Source organism: Amaranthus tricolor, chromosome 16 (genome assembly GCF_026212465.1).
Source record: "Amaranthus tricolor cultivar Red isolate AtriRed21 chromosome 16, ASM2621246v1, whole genome shotgun sequence".
In the NCBI taxonomy this organism is placed as follows: domain Eukaryota; kingdom Viridiplantae; phylum Streptophyta; class Magnoliopsida; order Caryophyllales; family Amaranthaceae; genus Amaranthus; species Amaranthus tricolor.
Genome location: NC_080062.1, coordinates 560351 through 578657, shown reverse-complemented (window position 1 = coordinate 578657; position 18307 = coordinate 560351). Strand labels below are relative to the sequence as shown.

Below are 18307 nucleotides of genomic sequence, written 5' to 3'. Positions count from 1 at the left end.
AGTTTTGAATCGTTAGTTTAATAAGTTTCTTTGACTACATAGAAGTACTCTTTGTTCAAGTTAAATTGTAACATCTTTATTAAAATCTCTTATATAAAAAGAAAATAAACACATTAATATACTACTTTTTATACTTAAAACATAATGAGTGCCACACAAGATTTTGGTTGGTATTATTGTTTTATTTTTTTAATTTAATTCTATATAAAATGGATTGAAATGACAAGCAAAGTGTGTTATCATACAACTATATATAAGGAGTAGCTTGAAACCTTAGAATGTGAGACATGTAAGTGTAAGCCACAAAGTTAGCAACATATATGGCTGCTTGGCCTGTTCAAAACCAAAGTTGGAGGAAAGGTCCTTGGACTCCTGAAGAAGACAAACTTCTTGTTGAGTATGTTAGCTTGCATGGTGAAGGAAGATGGAGTTCAGTTGCGCGTTGCACAGGTAATAACTACTAAACTAAAAGTTTAAATTGATAGTTACAAGTTTGTAACTTATGCTATATTAGATTTATTTTTTATCGTAAGTAATAAATATGTCAATGATCTAATTCAAATAAAAGTTTAAGCTGATGGATTGTGATTGTTTTTTTTTGTTGTACTTGTGTTTTGATATAGGATTAAATAGGAATGGCAAGAGTTGTAGGCTAAGGTGGGTGAATTATCTAAGGCCGGGATTGAAAAGAGGGCAAATAACATCTCAAGAAGAAGGCATTATCATCGAATTACATTCCATTTGGGGTAACAAGTAAGACGCCATACTACTCACCATTTCAGTTCAATACTCTCCTTTCCTTAATTATCTATTTATATATACAACAAGAAAATTATTAAAAAAATATAATTAATTTCAAATTTTGTTCACAATCATATAATTAGAGTTTTAATAACCATAAGCTGACAATAAAGTGAAAAAATGGTCAATTATACAGTATGGTAAGAAGAATGATAAATAAAAAAAACCGATACATATACGAGGTATGTCTCTCTAATTGTAAAGAATCTTACTTTTTATACAATTGATGAAATATTTAGTACATGTTTTTATAATTGAAAGAACATGCATATTTTTCACTATGTACATCAGAGCTAAGTCTTCTATTTTTTATTTTAATTAGCTATCATTAATCCAAAGAATTAATTGTTCATTGTTTATTGTTTATTTGCATGATATGAACAGATGGTCGAAAATTGCAAGATACGTATCAGGAAGAACTGATAATGAAATCAAAAACTATTGGAAAACCCATTTCAAGAAGAAGGAAAGATCTCGAAAAGTATCCGAAAAAATATCAAAACCCCAAATCCTAAAGCCAAAACCACCAAAACAACAACCATTAGAAGCACAAATAATACAAGTTCAAACACAAGATCAACTTATTCCAAGAAGCATAAAAAATGAAGAAACCAACCAAATTGTACCATCGCAAGATCAAACTCCCAACATTAAGCAAAAACCTATATTCATGAATCCAAACACAACCATAGAGGAGCAAAACTTGATGATGATGATCATGACGCCGACTATGATCGATGCCACGTGTCACGATCAGGATGGTTCATGGTGGGGAAGTCTATGGAATTTCAGTGATCTAATGCAACAAGATTATAACAATAATAACCAATATTGTAGCAAAATGGCATTATCACTTCAAAACCAAGCTAATAGTACTATTATTAATAATAATATAATAAGCCCTAATAACAATAATTATGGATACTCTTGGGAAGGAGATTTTAATAATATTTATTATGAAGGTTGCATATTTTAGAGAGTTATTATCATCGTATCTACTATATTCCGCTTAATTATAAGAATTATGATCAAGATTTGAGGAGGGATAATAGAGATGACAATACATATCAATAAAAGAGAATGTGGCTAAAAAATTACTCGGCTCGACAAAGACCCTACATAGGGAGAGTAAAATTAACAATTAATCATGTAGTTTTATATGAACATAATTATTGATGTTGTTGTAAGATAATTAAGCTTGATAAGCTAATGAGGTGTAAACGTACCTCGATTATGTAATATTTTTTTTCACTTTGCACGTAGATGATGATCATTGGTTAATGGTTTATATAAATGATAAATAATGCAAAAATAAAAGGTGTGTACTTACATAATGCTGCTGTTGCTGCAAGCTCAATTTCACTTTTGGCTCGTATATATTGTTGTAGGAAATTGTTATTACTCATGTTTTCTTATTATATATCCATATTGTAATGACGTTTAGATATATGTTTTATTACAAACAAATAATTAGTCAAATTTATTAAAAATATGATGATTTTGAAAACTGACTACTAAAAATATAAAACATTATAACAATTTTTTCTGGTTTCTTTACTTATTTTTGGTTTTTAGTTTTATATATTAAAAATTAAAAACCAAAAAATGATAACAAAGGGCCCCTCAAGTGTAATGTATTTATGTTCTTTCATTTTATATGATATACTAACTAATTTATCGAGAAAGTTTTGTCAAAATTTCAATTATATTGTCATAGTTTGATAATCAAAAAGCGTCTTGATATTATCGATATTATTATTATTTCCACTTTTAATAGGTTATTATGGATAGATTAGATCACTAAGTGCATATTAGGAAAACACATTTTAGAAGTGAGATCATGAGATGGATGAGAATAAATTTATAAGAATAATATGAATGGATTACATCCATAAAAGGTGGGCTTTTAGAACAAGTGAGAATAGCATTATTTTTAAGCTAATTAGTAACTTGTAGGGAACCGATGGACAAATCTAAAGATTATGTGAGCTTTTTGTGAACATTACTATTTATAGAATTGATTAATTAATATTAATTGTGTATCTTTAATTAGTGAAAGGTCATTTATTGTTTAATTTTATAAGATTAAAATGATCTCTTTTGGAAATATTTTTTTTACCCCTTTAACGGAAAGTAAATGGTAGAATCATTAGGATCTAGCTACAACCCTTCCCTTCCTTAGGGCAGTCTAGAAGATTATGTCATTGGTAACTTTTGTTTAGATTTTAGTTCTGGATATACGTAAGGTGTTTGATCGTATAAGGTTTTAAAAATTAAGAGTTCATTATACTAATTTACGTTGGTTTACCGTTTATGTTACTTTTTGTTTAGTTTAGTTACTTGAGTTAAGCCCATAAATATATAGACAGACGTGAATAAGAATATTGTATCCGACCCGTCATCAGTAATAAATAAATATTCAATATAAAAATGTAGATGGGCATGGTTAATTGGTTATAGTCTTATAGGGATACCTTCACCTGCTGGTCTATTATGTCATCCTCACATATAAAATATCAAGGAACCAATATAATCAAAAGGTTAAACTTAAGGTTAAGCCTCCATGATTTGTTATATACTCTAACACGCTCCCTCACATTAGATCCCTTTAGGCTAGAAGTGTGGATGCGACACATGCTCTCCTCATAATATTCCACTTTAATTAAGGGGTTATTAAGATTCGAACTTGTTACTTCTTGTCACGTTGACTTTTAATAACATGTCAAGAAACTAATTCAGCCAAAAATTTAAGCTTATAATTGACGCCCCAAAATAAATTATATACTCTAACCCATAGTAATTTGCAATAAAATTGTCTAATGCCCAAAAAGATACGTTCAGTTTAGTCCAATGCAAGGCTTGAACCTTCAACCAAATTGTTATTAGCCTCACACTCTATCCAGCTACGCCAAAAAATATATTTGTCTCACTATTATTATCTTCTATAATAATATATTAATTTGCTACCATTTTAAGATATCGATAAAAGAGGATAATGAAAGCAATCCAAAAAAATCTGTTCCATTGGAGGGAAAAAAAAACAAGTAAGAAAATGGAAAACATGACAGCTAGCGAAATCGCAGGTCTTGGAGTTGGTACTTTTCTCTTATGTGCTACCATTGCTGCACCTAAAATCGATTCCTTTATCTCCTCTTCCCAAAGAAGGTAATTTTTTTACTTAAATATATTTTTATTAATACTGTCCGCCGTTTTATTAATAGATATTCTTCACTATATAATTTTTACATAAATAAAAAAATGTAGCTATTAAAAAAATTGATATAGTATTTGCATAATTTAAGTAACCGAATTACTAATTTAATTGAAATATATATTAAGATGGAGAAAGTATTTTTTATTTCAAAATAACTTATATGGAATCTGTTTTTAATAAAATTTGGGAAATATTGGATTGATGACTTGTTATTGGGTGTTTGGGAAAATTGTTTTTTTGTTCGTTTGGTTTGTATTTTGGGCTTTGATTGGTTAAATAAAAGCTTTAATTAGAAAACTAGTTTAATCACTAATTAATAAAAATAATTAATGTTATCGACTGATCAAACAAGTTAATTAAAGCAATATCCAATGAATTAAAGACCAAATGCCCCGTTACTAATAATTTTGTGCGAATTTAATTGTGAAGTTACGAATTTGAATTATGAAAAAGAATCCATGTGTACGATCATTAGAAATCATATTTGATTCTTGTAGTCGATCTCAATATTGTGGGATTAAGACTTTGTCATTCGTCGTTGTACCAATTCAAATCATAAAATTAATTAATATCATAACTAATTAAAGAATAATTACAAAAAATAGGGATTCAAAATTTTAATTTAAGGTGAATAATTTTGGGTTGGTGTTATAATTGTTAAATTTGCAGTTCATTGGGGATGTGCAAACGATGTGGAGACGTGAAGTTAATAGCTTGTAAAACATGTAAAGGATCCGGGTATGTGAAACCGGGTGGATTACTTGGATATAGTAATCCTTTAGATGATTTGTTTCCGGGTCGATTCGGATCCAATCAAAGATCCATTTCTTGTGTTAATTGTGGAGCTAAGGGTCACTTTGCCTGCCCTCAATGCTACCAATCTTCTTCATCATCAATTGAATCATAGTCATGTGGGAATAATGTTATTTTTTTTTGTTTATATATATATATATATATATATATATATATATATATATATATATATATATATATGTATATATATATATATATACATATATATATATATATATATAAATTTGTATTTTATTCTTAATCTATAAGTTAAAAATATAGTCAAGTGAGATCTTGTTTAATTCGTCTCAACACAAGTATTATTAATGTCAACTTTTTATAATTTTTAGTTATGTACTATTATATATTAAGACTTCAATATAACTTTTTATAATTTAATAGAATTGAATGAAATATTGTACTACCACATACTCCTCTGGTCTAGGCTTTCAGCAATTTGCCTCATTTACTTTTGACACAGAGACTAAGGAGTTGAATATAACAGGTTAAAGTAGTGAGATATTTAGAAATAAAAAAAAATTAAATGAGTAAAGTGGTGGTATCATATCAAAAATAAAACCAAGCAAATTGATTGGAACAAATAAGATGAAAAAGGTGAAGAGTATTTGAGTTAGGATATTAAGGTGATGTAATGTTAGTGTTTGTATTCGATTTTATCTTTTTCAGTTAAGGATTTTTGTTTTGATCTTTGTTATAGTATATTTACCGACTTTTGGCGAAAAAAATACTTATTTAAAACGGTCTAATTATGAGACAATTTTAAATTGGGCTACCAATTAAACTTATTAAAACATCCATTTCAAATATTAAAACACTTGTTTTTTAAGTTTGGAATCTTTAAATAAACTTGTTCGCAATGAGACGTGATCATACTAAATTCTGCTACTCTTATGAGAGACCGTTTCTTAAAAAGACGACATCAAAACAAGAAGCCCGCACTCTTATTTTCACTTAAATTGTATTAATTAGACTATTTATCCCATATATCTAATACGTCTCTCGGAGGAAGCGTCTCTCACTACAATTTATATACAAAATTTGCTAATAATCTATAGAAACACACTTTTTACGTGATTGTAATAGCTCCATGTTGTGGTATTAAGAAGGCCCAATACCTTCAAAGGCTAAATAGGCTTTGGTCATTCCCTGCAAAGAATTTGTTGTGTCTATTACAATAGAGTACCTCTTGTTTGAGATGGTTTTTTAGTCAGAATAATTCATAAAAAGAGTTTAACTTAAAAATAAGTGCTTTAATATCTAAAGTATTAATTTTAACATCTTAAATAAAGTGATATATATTAAATAATAAAAATAATTATTTAAAATTTAAAAATAAAATATTTTAATTAATTTACATGGACATACTGCCTAATTTAAATTGTTTTCACGTGAAGTATGAGAATTTGTGATTTCAATTTCAGGTCTTTTTCCTTCATTGATTGTTCTTAATCATAAAACAACGGGAAACATAATTTATTTTAAGAATTATACTCTCTCCGATCTAGTACATTGGTATCAAGGATGACATTGTGAGAAAACTTTTAATAAAGATGGATCAAACACTTATTTCAACATATTTACAAAACTAATTTGATTGTCACTTATTTGTATGTTACATTATACAATTTAATATTGTTAGGATTTTAAATCAAATGACTTGAGCTTTTGATAAATTGACCTATTTCTTGGCCTACGCATGTTTTGGTTAAATTAGATTTTTCACTGCATCAAATTTAACTTTTCATGATATTGAATATAGTGGCATTAAAAACATGCCATAGGTTATATTTTTAGTATAATAATCATTGGTTTTCTTTTAAATTCTACTATGAAGTGATTTAGCAACACTTTATTTTGTTTTTAGTGACATATATAATTGTTACTATAGTCTATTATAGTGATATTTGTGTAAAATGTCACTAAATCCTATATCGCAAAAAGTTTTAGTGTGATTTTTTATTATGCTGCTAAAGGGTCTAATAAATGTCATAAATTCTCTATATATACTATTAGAAATTTGAAGTAGCAGCATTTAAATTAAATGTCGTTAAATATATTCCATAGTGTCGCTAGAAAAAAACTTTTTTTTATAAAAAATATATATTAAAATACTCTTACGCAAAAGGCGTGATCATTGACCTCGCGTCCTCACCTAATGGTACGTGGGGAGCGTTGATTGTTTTGCGATTATGGCTGTTCCTATTTCGTGGGACAAAGGGAGTAATAAAACTATGTAATATAGATTAACATGTGATTGAGGACGGTCCTTTGACCACATTGATTGAAGTTAGATGGTCATCTTCAAGGCTTCAACAAAAAAATCTAAAATGTTGAGTGTTATAAAAGTACATTGTATATTCAATCAAATTCACATTCATATAGATAAAGTATCACATCCATAAATTATTATTTAGAACTTCACTATACTAATAAATGCACAATTCACATATAAATAACAATGTCAAAGTATGATCTCAATTCTGAATCAAACGTTTAACAGTATGTTTAGATAACAACTTTGAATAGAAAAGAAAGGAAATGAAAAAGAAAGGGAGGGATGGGAAAGGAAAGGAAGATAGATAAAAGACAAGAAACTCTTGTTTGTTTAAGAGGAAAGTGATATGAGATTAGAGTTTTCCCTTTAAATCTTTCCAACATTGAAAAGATTGATAATTTTGAAAAACATCCATCCAATCTCTCTAAATTCCTTCATTTCTATTTTGTTATCTAAATCTCTCCCTTTTTTTTCCTCCAATTCCTTCAATCCAAACACACTCTAAGTTAATAGTAGGTTTTCAATATGCAATGCAAACCCCCTTATAAGGCTGAATATTCTATTTGAAAGAAGAGATGAATGAAATTTAAATACATAACTTGAGTATCTGAAATGGTCAGAAAACAATTTTAATGAAAAATTGAAGTTGGAGTTTAAAATTCCATGATAAATTATATATATAAGCATATTTCGTATTTTAAATAGAATATATTGAATGACTATTAATATAGGCTAGGGTAAATATAAGCTTAAGCCTACTCAGATCATGATTTGAGCCGACAATTTAATTAAGAATTCTATTAATACTAAATTACGTTGTATATAACAAAGATACATAACAATCAATAAATTAGTTCAAGACATATAAAAAAATAAAAACTTGGTCCACCTTATAAAACTATACTAGTTTCCTAAATACATCCTATATCAACCTACAAAGAAAAACAACTTACACCCATTAAAAGACAACTAGTATTACATTACCCAACAAAAAGATAAATATTTACATGTTTAGGAATAAATCTCAACACTAATCTTAAATTAATTAAAAGTTATTTTTTTGGACAAATATGGTCCTACTTAGCATTAATTTTGGCAATGGATTGTGAGTAGTAGGTCAAAATATTGATAACCATGTAAAGGTATTACTTGTAGAAGCACGTCATAATGAATGTAATGCCTTTTATTAGCACTCTATCAAAGAGTATGAGACAAACTATGGTGGATTTAGACTAGCATGAACCCTTAGGATCTTTGGTGTACTCCATTTGTCTAATTATTTTGCCATATTAATAAAAAAATACCTTCATATTATATGCATCAATGTTACAAATTTTAAAGGATAGCAAAATAATAAGTGTTAAATTTTAAGAGAATTTGCCATGTATAATTTTTTTATTTGAGTATTTAAACTAACTGAATAAAATAGATGATCAATTTACATTAATTAAAGATTTGACAATTAATTAATATTTAACTTGTTAAATTTAATAAATTTAGTTATAGAAATTATTTCAAGTAATCAAATACTCTAATCTATAATTGACTAAAAGAATGAAAACAATAAATTAAGAATTATTTAGGTGATTTTAAAAAATTTAATTTAGACTGATTTAGTTATAGAAATTATTTCAACGTTAACTAATCAACATACAATTTAATAAAAAGACTGAAAAATCACACATGTCATTCTTTTGGGCCGCGCTAGATGAAAGAATTTTATTAGTTGATATTGACTTAAGTGACAAATTAAATTAATTAGTATGTTATTTACTTTATCAACTACAAACTATTTAAATTTATTACACATATAAAAATGTCATATCACCCTATTCTAACAGTTATTATATATTGCTTTATCTTTAATATACAGATATTTATTATTATATGTTTTTGAAAATTATACTTATATAAATCTACATACTAAGAATTTCGTGCATTGCACGGGTTTTATACTAGTAGTATATATAAACATTGTAGTTTATTTATTTAAGATAGGCTAGAAAATTCCTACAAATAAAGGTGAAACTTCTAAAAGAAAATTAATCATTTTTATTGGAAGTATGATCCTCAGTAACAAAGATAAAAGGAAATCCTTTAATCACTAAACTAATCCATAATTTATTTCATTTGGTTGTAACAATGATATTTCAATGTTTTTAATTAGAAGCAAACTAATTAGGATAGAGAATACCCATTTTTGTAAGGGAGTTAATATAATTTTAGCTTTGTATTTTCTCTCTATTTTTATTATCATTCAATCTCGAACCAGAAGCTCAATCTTTATAACTAAACTCCCTTACATTTGATTAGGCATTGAATTAATCTTTACTCTGGGCTTTATCCGTTTATCCTTTACCTATAAAGTTGTCATATACTTTCTCTCCGTTCTTTTAAGTTTTTCCACCCTAGTATAACGGATAGTTTCATAAGTTCTTCCACTTTAGATTACTTTCTATTTTTAAAAAGTTTTTATCCTACTTTTACCCCTTAAAACCCCCTTTTCTTTTAATATACCCCTTTTCTTTTATTTATAATTATTTTTTCTCTCATACTTTCAATACAATAATTACTTCACACTACTATTTAATTAAAATAATACCCACTACAACCAAAGATTCTCTTTTTCTTAATATGTGTGAAAAATCCAAAGTGGAAGAACTTAAAAGAACGAGGGAGTACTTATTAGGCATCATTATTTCATACAATGGGCTTATTAATTTTTTTTAATCTCATCTAGTATTATTTTTATTCCATCCATAAATTTTAAACTTTTTATTTCACCATTAATTTATCTCATAGTTTCATCCACTTTTTATTAGTTACTTATTATTCTCTGCTTTTTATTATGTTTCCATAAAGAATATCCTATTTAGAGAGAGAATTTATATACGATCTTTTATCGATATTTATAAGTTAAAATATAATTATGTAGAATCTTGTTAAATTCGTTTTGAGATGTAAAATTTCATAAATATTTTATAAATTTTCATAAATATATTTTTAGATATTAAACCTCAAACACATGCATCGAAAATTATGTAAATACTAAATAGCGAAGGGAACCGAGGAATGAATATTATTAATTCATAACAATTTTGGGCAACCATATACCCTCTGAGAATAAGAGGTAGTAAATTCATAGTTAATGGCTACCATAAAGTGTAAATTAGTCAAATAGACATGACAAAAGGGTCCAATAGACGGGATTCATGTCCTCTTAATTTTCAATTGGATTATTTTTAGTTTAGATCAACTTTTAGTTAGGTCATTTACATGATCCAACCAATAAGTTAAGGGTTATTCGGAAAATATTTTCTCATGATTATAATGTTTCCTTACTAGTTGCCAATAAAGACCAATAAATCATGTTAATAATACTAGAAATACCCCTATTAGCTCTAATATAAATATAAAATAAAAGGGATATATATATATCTATCCCTCTTGTACTCTTAATTAATTACTTTTTTAATCTTAATAAAATTAGTCTTCTTCTTCCTTTCTGTTTGATTTCTCTGTTTTCCTTGTTGTTCTTTCTTCCCCAATTGTATAGTTTTTCTACAATTAACATGGTATCAGACGCCTTTGAATCTTCATCTACCTCGTTGGTTATCACTATTCATTGATTTTTTTTTTCCTTTGCTTTCCCTGGTTTCTCCCGTTCATTTTCTTCGTTTCTTCATTTCTTCTCATGGCGGCCATTTCAAACAACTCCTGCACCAAAACCCTTGACCCTATTCAAGATCCGACTTCACCCTATTATCTTCATCCGAGTGATTCTCAACTTTTATTGGTTCCGATACCCTTTAATGGCACTGGATTCAACGATTGGAAAAGATCCGTTACAATTACTCTTTCATCCAAGAACAAACTCGCCTTCATTAATGGTCAAATTCCACAACCTAATTCTACTGACCCTAATTTCAAATCTTGGGAAAGAATCAACAATACCATAATTTCTTGGTTAATGAAAGTGTTAGATCCTCAGATTGCTAGAAGTGTTTTGTATTTCCCAACTGCACAAGAAATTTGGCAAAATCTTGAAGAAAGATTTGGGATAACTTCTGGACCACAGATTTACTCTCTCACTCAGCAAATCTTTGATATTCGCCAAGGTTCTGATTGTCTCTCTACATATTTCACCAAGATCAAGATGTTATGGGACGAATTCGACGCTTCCAATCCTCTACCTACTTGTACTTGTACCAATTGTACTTGTGATATCAACAGCAAATTACTTCAAATGAGGGAAGAACAACGGTTAATCCTCTTCCTTATGAAACTCAATCCTGCTTATAAAACCATCCGAGGTAATATACTCATACAACAACCCCTCCCTAGCATCCCTTATGCTTATAGACTTATCATGCAAGAAGAGAAACATACTGATTTAGCCTCACATCTCAATCCTACCACTGAGGAAGTTATTGGTCTTGCTGCTGTTAATAAACCAACATTCTACAACCCTAATACCCATACTACCTCTCCATCTCTCACTAGCACATATAAACCTTCTTATTCTGGCACTACTAACATCAACCCTAGAAAACACAATCTATTCTGCAATTACTGCAAGAAGCAGGGTCATACAAAAGACAATTGTTACAAGTTACATGGCTTTCCAACTAATTCTACAAGGGATAATTGGAACAACAAGAAGATTGCTGCCACGGTTCAACCTGATCATTCCCACAACAATAGCACTCCCTCTCCAACCCTTACAGTTGATCAGTACAACCAACTCATTTCTCTTCTTGCTCAACATAATACTCACAGTGATTCAACACCTGAGGCTGAATATAATGATAACAACTGTCTTCTAACTGGTAAATCTTGTTTTCTATCTATGACTAACTCTACCTGGATAATTGATAGTGGTGCTACTAATCATATGTGCTGTGATCTATCTTTGTTTAAATCCTATATAACTGTTTCTAATAACACTGATAATACCATTACCATCCCAAATGGCAATCTAATAAAAATAGCTCACAAAGGAACTGTTATTTTAGGACCTAATCTCACTCTTAATGATGTTCTCCATGTTCCTGAATTCCACTTCAATCTTATTTCTGTTCCAAAGCTTTGTACTGATATGTCTTGCAACCTCATTTTTTCCAATAATTGTTGTTATGTTCAGGGCCCTTCTCTGAAAAGGCCAATCTTGCTTGGTAAAATTGTTCAAGGCCTCTACCATATTCTTGACACATTTCCTGACTCCAATCAACAGACTCTTAATGAATCTTCTACTTCAATATGCTGTGCTACTTCAGACATTGAACAAACAAAGCTATGGCATCTTAGACTTGGTCATGCTCCTTTTCCTGTTATCAAACATATTTTTCCTTCCCTAAATGTTTCTGGATGCATAAATACTTGTATATGTAAAATTTCTCCATCAGCACGACAAAGTAGATTTCCTTTTTCAACTAGTTCTATTAAAACACATCAAGCTTTTCAATTACTACACATGGATGTATGGGGACCTTATAAACACCTCACATACAATAACTGTAATTCATTTCTCACTATTGTTGATGATTTTACCAGAACTACCTGGATTTTTCTGTTGAAAAGCAGATCTCAAGTTCCTCTTATCTTTAAGTATTTTTATTCATATGTTTTTAATCAATTTCATAGCAACATTCAAAGTGTAAGGACTGACAATGCTCCTGAGCTATGTGCAGGTACTCTACAAGAATTTTATCAAATAAAAGGTATTATTAACTATAAGTCTTGTTCTAATACTCCACAACAAAATGGTGTTGTGGAGAGAAAACACAAACATTTACTTGAAACTGCAAGAGCTTTATTTTTTCAATCCAACATTCCATTAAAATTTTGGGGAGACTGTGTTCTCACTGCTGCATACCTCATCAATAGAATGCCATTACAAAGCCTGGGCAACATCTCTCCCTACCAAAAGCTGTTTAACACTCCTCCTAATATGGATCACTTAAAATGTTTTGGTTGTCTATGTTATGCATCAAACACTTCTCCTAACAAAACTAAATTTGATACAAGGGCAACCCCTTGTATATTTCTTGGTTACCCTAATCATCAAAAAGCCTACAAGTTATATGACCTCACCACCCACACTATAATCATATCTAGGGATGTCTGTTTTTATGAAAAACATTTTCCTTATCACCAGCAATCAGCACACACACATACTAAGCAACATTACCCCTTTTTCCTACCTATTTCAACAGCCACTGAAACATTTGTGGATGATCCCTTTCAAACACCTATATTTCCAGAGCATAATACAGCAGCTCAGAACAATCCATCTCAAACTTCTTATGACACATCACCATCTCACACACTTGATCTTTCCACAAGCATTGCACACCATGATCACATTACATCTCCTCTTCCCATCAGACAATCTCTGAGACACTCTAAACCCCCCACTTATCTTTCAGACTATATTTGTAATAATGTTTCATGTACCACTAATACATGGTGCTCCATGATGTCTTGTAATGATCTCAGCAATTCACAACAATGCCTTTTGGCTCATTTTACATCCTTTACTGAACCTACTTCATACAAGGAAGCTTCCCAGGATCCTAAGTGGGTCAATGCTATGCAGAAAGAATTACAAGCATTGTCTGCCAATAACACTTGGACTCTTGTTGAACTTCCTAAAGGTAAGAAACCCATTGGAAGTAAATGGGTTTACAAAATAAAACTTCATGCTGATGGCTCAATTGAACGATATAAAGCCAGGTTAGTAGCCAAAGGATATAATCAAAAACATGGTATTGACTACAATGAAACCTTCTCCCCTGTTGTAAAAATGGCCACAATAAGGAGTCTTCTTGCCATTGCTGTTCATAATAACTGGAATATATTTCAACTTGATGTTAACAACGCTTTCCTTCATGGTGATCTTCATGAGGAAATATATATGAAAACTCCACATGGCTTTCCCAATCCACAAAATCAGGTTTGTTTACTTAAAAAGTCATTATATGGTCTTAAGCAAGCATCCAGGCAATGGTTCCAAAAATTAATGATTTCTTTACAAACTCAAGGCTTTGTTCAATCCAAAAATGATTACAGCCTCTTCATAAAGAAGGACGGCCATAACATTACAATAGTTGCTATGTATGTTGATGATATTCTATTAACTGGAAATGACATTGCATGTATTTCTCAACTCAAGCATTATCTCAATGATACTTTTAGTATTAAAGACTTAGGAATTCTGCATTATTTTCTTGGTTTGGAAGTTAATTACATTGATGCAGGCATTTTTCTTTCTCAAGCAAAGTTTACAAAAGATATTCTCACAGAATCAAAACAACAACATTTCACATCTGTTGTTACTCCTCTCCCACAAAATCTGAAATTGTCCACTGATCAGGGCCATTTATATGACGATCCTAGTTATTATAGAACCATGGTTGGTAAGCTAAATTTCTTAACCAACACCAGACCAGATCTAGCTTATACTGTTCAATTCCTTAGTCAGTTTATGCAGAATCCTCGCATTCTACATGCTTTAGCTCTCCAGCATACATTGAATTATGTACATACTACGTCCAGCCAAGGCATCATCATCAAAGGATCTGATCAATTACATCTGCAAGCATATTCCGATTCAGACTGGGCTTCATGTCCTATCAGCAGAAGATCTATCACAGGATACATCTTACTATTAGGCTCCTCCCCCATAAGTTGGAAATCCAAAAAGCAAGGCACCGTTTCAAGGTCATCAAGTGAAGCAGAATACAGAGCCATGGCATCTGCAGCAAGTGAAGTTACTTGGCTAGTCAGACTTTTAGAAGAACTTCAACTCACTTCTTTAAAACCTGTTCTACTGCATTGTGACAATATTAGTGCAATACACATCGCCAAGAACCCTGTGTTCCATGAAAGAACGAAGCACATTGACATAGATTGTCACTTTACAAGAGACAAGGTTATAGAAGGACTTCTTCAGCTCACATACCTACCAACCAAGAATCAATTGGCAGATATTTTAACTAAGATTTTGCCATCACAACAGCATTATCAATTGATGAACAAACTAGGAATGTCATCCATCCCTAGTTTGCGGGGGGTGTTAATAATACTAGAAATACCCCTATTAGCTCTAATATAAATATAAAATAAAAGGGATATATATATATCTATCCCTCTTGTACTCTTAATTAATTACTTTTTCAATCTTAATAAAATTAGTCTTCTTCTTCCTTTCTGTTTGATTTCTCTGTTTTCCTTGTTGTTCTTTCTTCCCCAATTGTATAGTTTTTCTACAATTAACAAATCACTTCTAAGCGTTCAATGAAGAATAAGAAATTCGTAATATTTCTTTACAAAAACTTAATATACATATCTTAAAAAAAATGTATTTTCTCTGTTTCATTCAATATGCATTATTTTGCATTATTTATCATTTTAGTTTTGCATCATTTGTCATTTTAGTTTGTCTTACTTAATTACATCATTTCTATTTTTAAATTATAACTTATTATTTTCTTTTAATCTCATTCATACATATTAACTCTTATAAAATTTCATCCACATAATTTATTCTCTCTCTTTGTTTATTACGATTATTAATATTTTTCTTAAAAACTCACCTTTTCTCTTTGATTCAATTCTAACGAAACAGAAAAAGTATTGAGTAACGGTGGAGTTTAGGTAATATTGGCATTAATAGAAAGAAGCAAAGCCAAACAAGTGACAAAATATAGGGAGGAAATCCAAGGGATAATTTACTGTTCAGGTAACGCCGTCATTTCAAAACAATGTCATGCCGTTTCAATCTAGTCGTTAATGTACCGATGAACGATTGAGAAGGTGACACATAATATAGCTGATATTTGCGGCGTGTTTGGCAGCGCTAGAAGTGGAGTAAAAAGAAAGAAATTGATGAGCTTACCTCGGAAATATGCACTGTTCATTGATTTTTTTGATTTAGGTGTCACAATTTGTACGCTACGTAAAAGGTTGTTATTAGGATTAGAACAATCACTTGCCTTGGAGATTTTTGTGTTCGTCAATTTTTTTTTTTTTTGATGTAATAATTAAAATTTTAAAATAAAAACAACTAGTTATGTGTTTCAAATTTCAGCTATTTATTTTCATTTATTTGGCACACCAAGATTTTGAAATTGGATATAATAAGTTAAATTTAAAAAAAATTATTGGGATATTTAGAATTCAAAAGAAAATGCAGAGAGTAAAATTGATGAGGTCTAATTCAATAATATAGAGGAAAAATTGTAAAAAATAATTCAACATTTCATTGATCCGCTGTGAATAATTTTACTTTTGGATTATTTTATTATAATCGAATATTTGTAGTGTTTTTTCTCTCAGCATACCAAGTGACTTGAACCACCACAATCCCACCCTCCCCTAGCCCATAGGGTATGTTGTGAGCAAATGTATATTAAAGATGAGATTATTAGATTGTAATTAATATGTGAGATCATTCACAGTGAATGAGTGAAAAGGTGAATTATTTTCACAATTTTTCCTAATATGAATTGGATGAAGTTATTAAAAAGATTTAAAATGAAAAATAAGGCAAATTGAGTAAGACAAAAAAGTTATTTCTTATCCATACCAATGTAATTTTAATTTATGGATATGTTTTGAAAATTGTAGTAATTTAGTGATAAAATGACTTCAAATAATTAATTTGATTCACATACAAGTATGGAATGAAACATATGGAGTATTTTTGGAAATTATTTTTAGTATAGTATATTTATATATTTAAGGAGTGTTTGAAAGTTAATTGAAATAAAGGATTTTAAACGTCACTAAGATAGATAAAAAGGAAGAAAAATAATAAAATATAGGACAACAATGAAAGAATTAAACAAAATAAAAATCAAATGTTAGGTCCCTCTCTCATTGCGACACCTTTTGGCAAACATCCTTATGAGGTTTATACAGTGGCGGATTTAAGGAATAAAATTTATGGATAGTATCAATGTGTTGAAATAGTTAAATAGATAAATTGTAATATAATGTAAAATTATTATAATCTGAAGAGTCGAGGACTGAAGTTTGACTTTTGTGGAGGGGAGATTCAATTTGAAGAGAAGCACAACGAGAGACGAGGAAGAAGGAGAATATGTCGAATAAGAAGGAGGATGAAGGCAAAGTATAAGAGATGGACAGATAGTAAAAAGAAAGAAAAAATCCTAAATTTAAATTTGCAAAATGTATGGACGAAGACTGAGGTTTCCGCTCTTAATTTTTTAAAAAAAATTAAATTATATATAACACATACTACGCAAGATTATACACTACATTGGCTATAGATTCATGTATGAGGTCGTCATTCTTGTGCTTAAAGGATTATAGTGGAAGAAGTACATATCCTTATTGAGACTTGTTTGAAGGAAACTTTTCATAAAATGCACAAATTTGAGCCAACCATTTAGGTTTTACGAATAAAGTCTTTATACTTTAGCAAGATATGATGCTCTTTTTTGTTGAATTATAATGAAAATATATGTGTGGCTTATAACAAATTTAACTAATATCTACTCTATAGTACTTCCCAACTCATTATAATAGCTTGTTATAAGTTTGTACCTTATAATACTCTAGCACTCTTCTAGCCAATTGGGAGAATTTTAAATTGGATTTGCCTAGGCTATAGTTAAACTCGTTTATTAACTTTTTATTAATAACAAGAGTATTAGATTGTGTAATACTACTATAAGATGAGAGAATGATTAGCAATTTGATTCAGCACACATATATGTAAAGATTACGAGTGTTCCACGATACGTATCATGAATTTGCCACCGTGACCAAATAAGTTCAATACGTATTGCTAATATATCTGAATCTACTCCATGTTTATTTTGTCTTTTATCATCTACAAAATTTAAATTTTTTGTTGTTTTCTCTAGCTTTGTAACAACTCTTTAATATATGTGCCTAAGTTCAAGGTAAAAAATTTATTAGAGGGACAAAAAAATGGTGGAGAAATTTAGGTGACTTGCTACCAGGTGCTCTATATTGGATAAGTAGGGAAAAACTTGTCTCATACTTTGTTTTTCAGAATGTTACTTATTTTTAAAGTGAGATGCGTTCTTTAGTGATCTATAGATCTGCCTATTGAGAAATTCTCTTATATTTAACAAATTTTGTTATAATGTATATTCATTTTAACATTTTCAAACATTAAAATGTGTGAAATTAAATGGACTTAAAAATAA

General features: G+C 29.6%; 2 protein-coding genes across 2 annotated transcripts; both read left to right on the top strand.

The window, feature by feature from the left end:
• The first annotated feature begins 320 nt into the window (after positions 1 to 320).
• Positions 321 to 1777, top strand: LOC130802181 (myb-related protein MYBAS2-like). The gene is made up of 4 exons (XM_057666107.1): positions 321 to 450; positions 624 to 753; positions 1186 to 1341; positions 1414 to 1777. The coding sequence occupies exons 1-4, from the start codon at positions 321 to 323 to the stop codon at positions 1775 to 1777; spliced, it is 780 nt and encodes a 259-aa protein (XP_057522090.1).
• Positions 1778 to 3788: 2011 nt separating this feature from the next.
• On the top strand, positions 3789 to 4973 carry LOC130802180 (uncharacterized). The gene is made up of 2 exons (XM_057666106.1): positions 3789 to 3966; positions 4685 to 4973. The coding sequence occupies exons 1-2, from the start codon at positions 3797 to 3799 to the stop codon at positions 4920 to 4922; spliced, it is 408 nt and encodes a 135-aa protein (XP_057522089.1). The 5' UTR covers positions 3789 to 3796; the 3' UTR covers positions 4923 to 4973.
• Positions 4974 to 18307: the final 13334 nt, after the last annotated feature.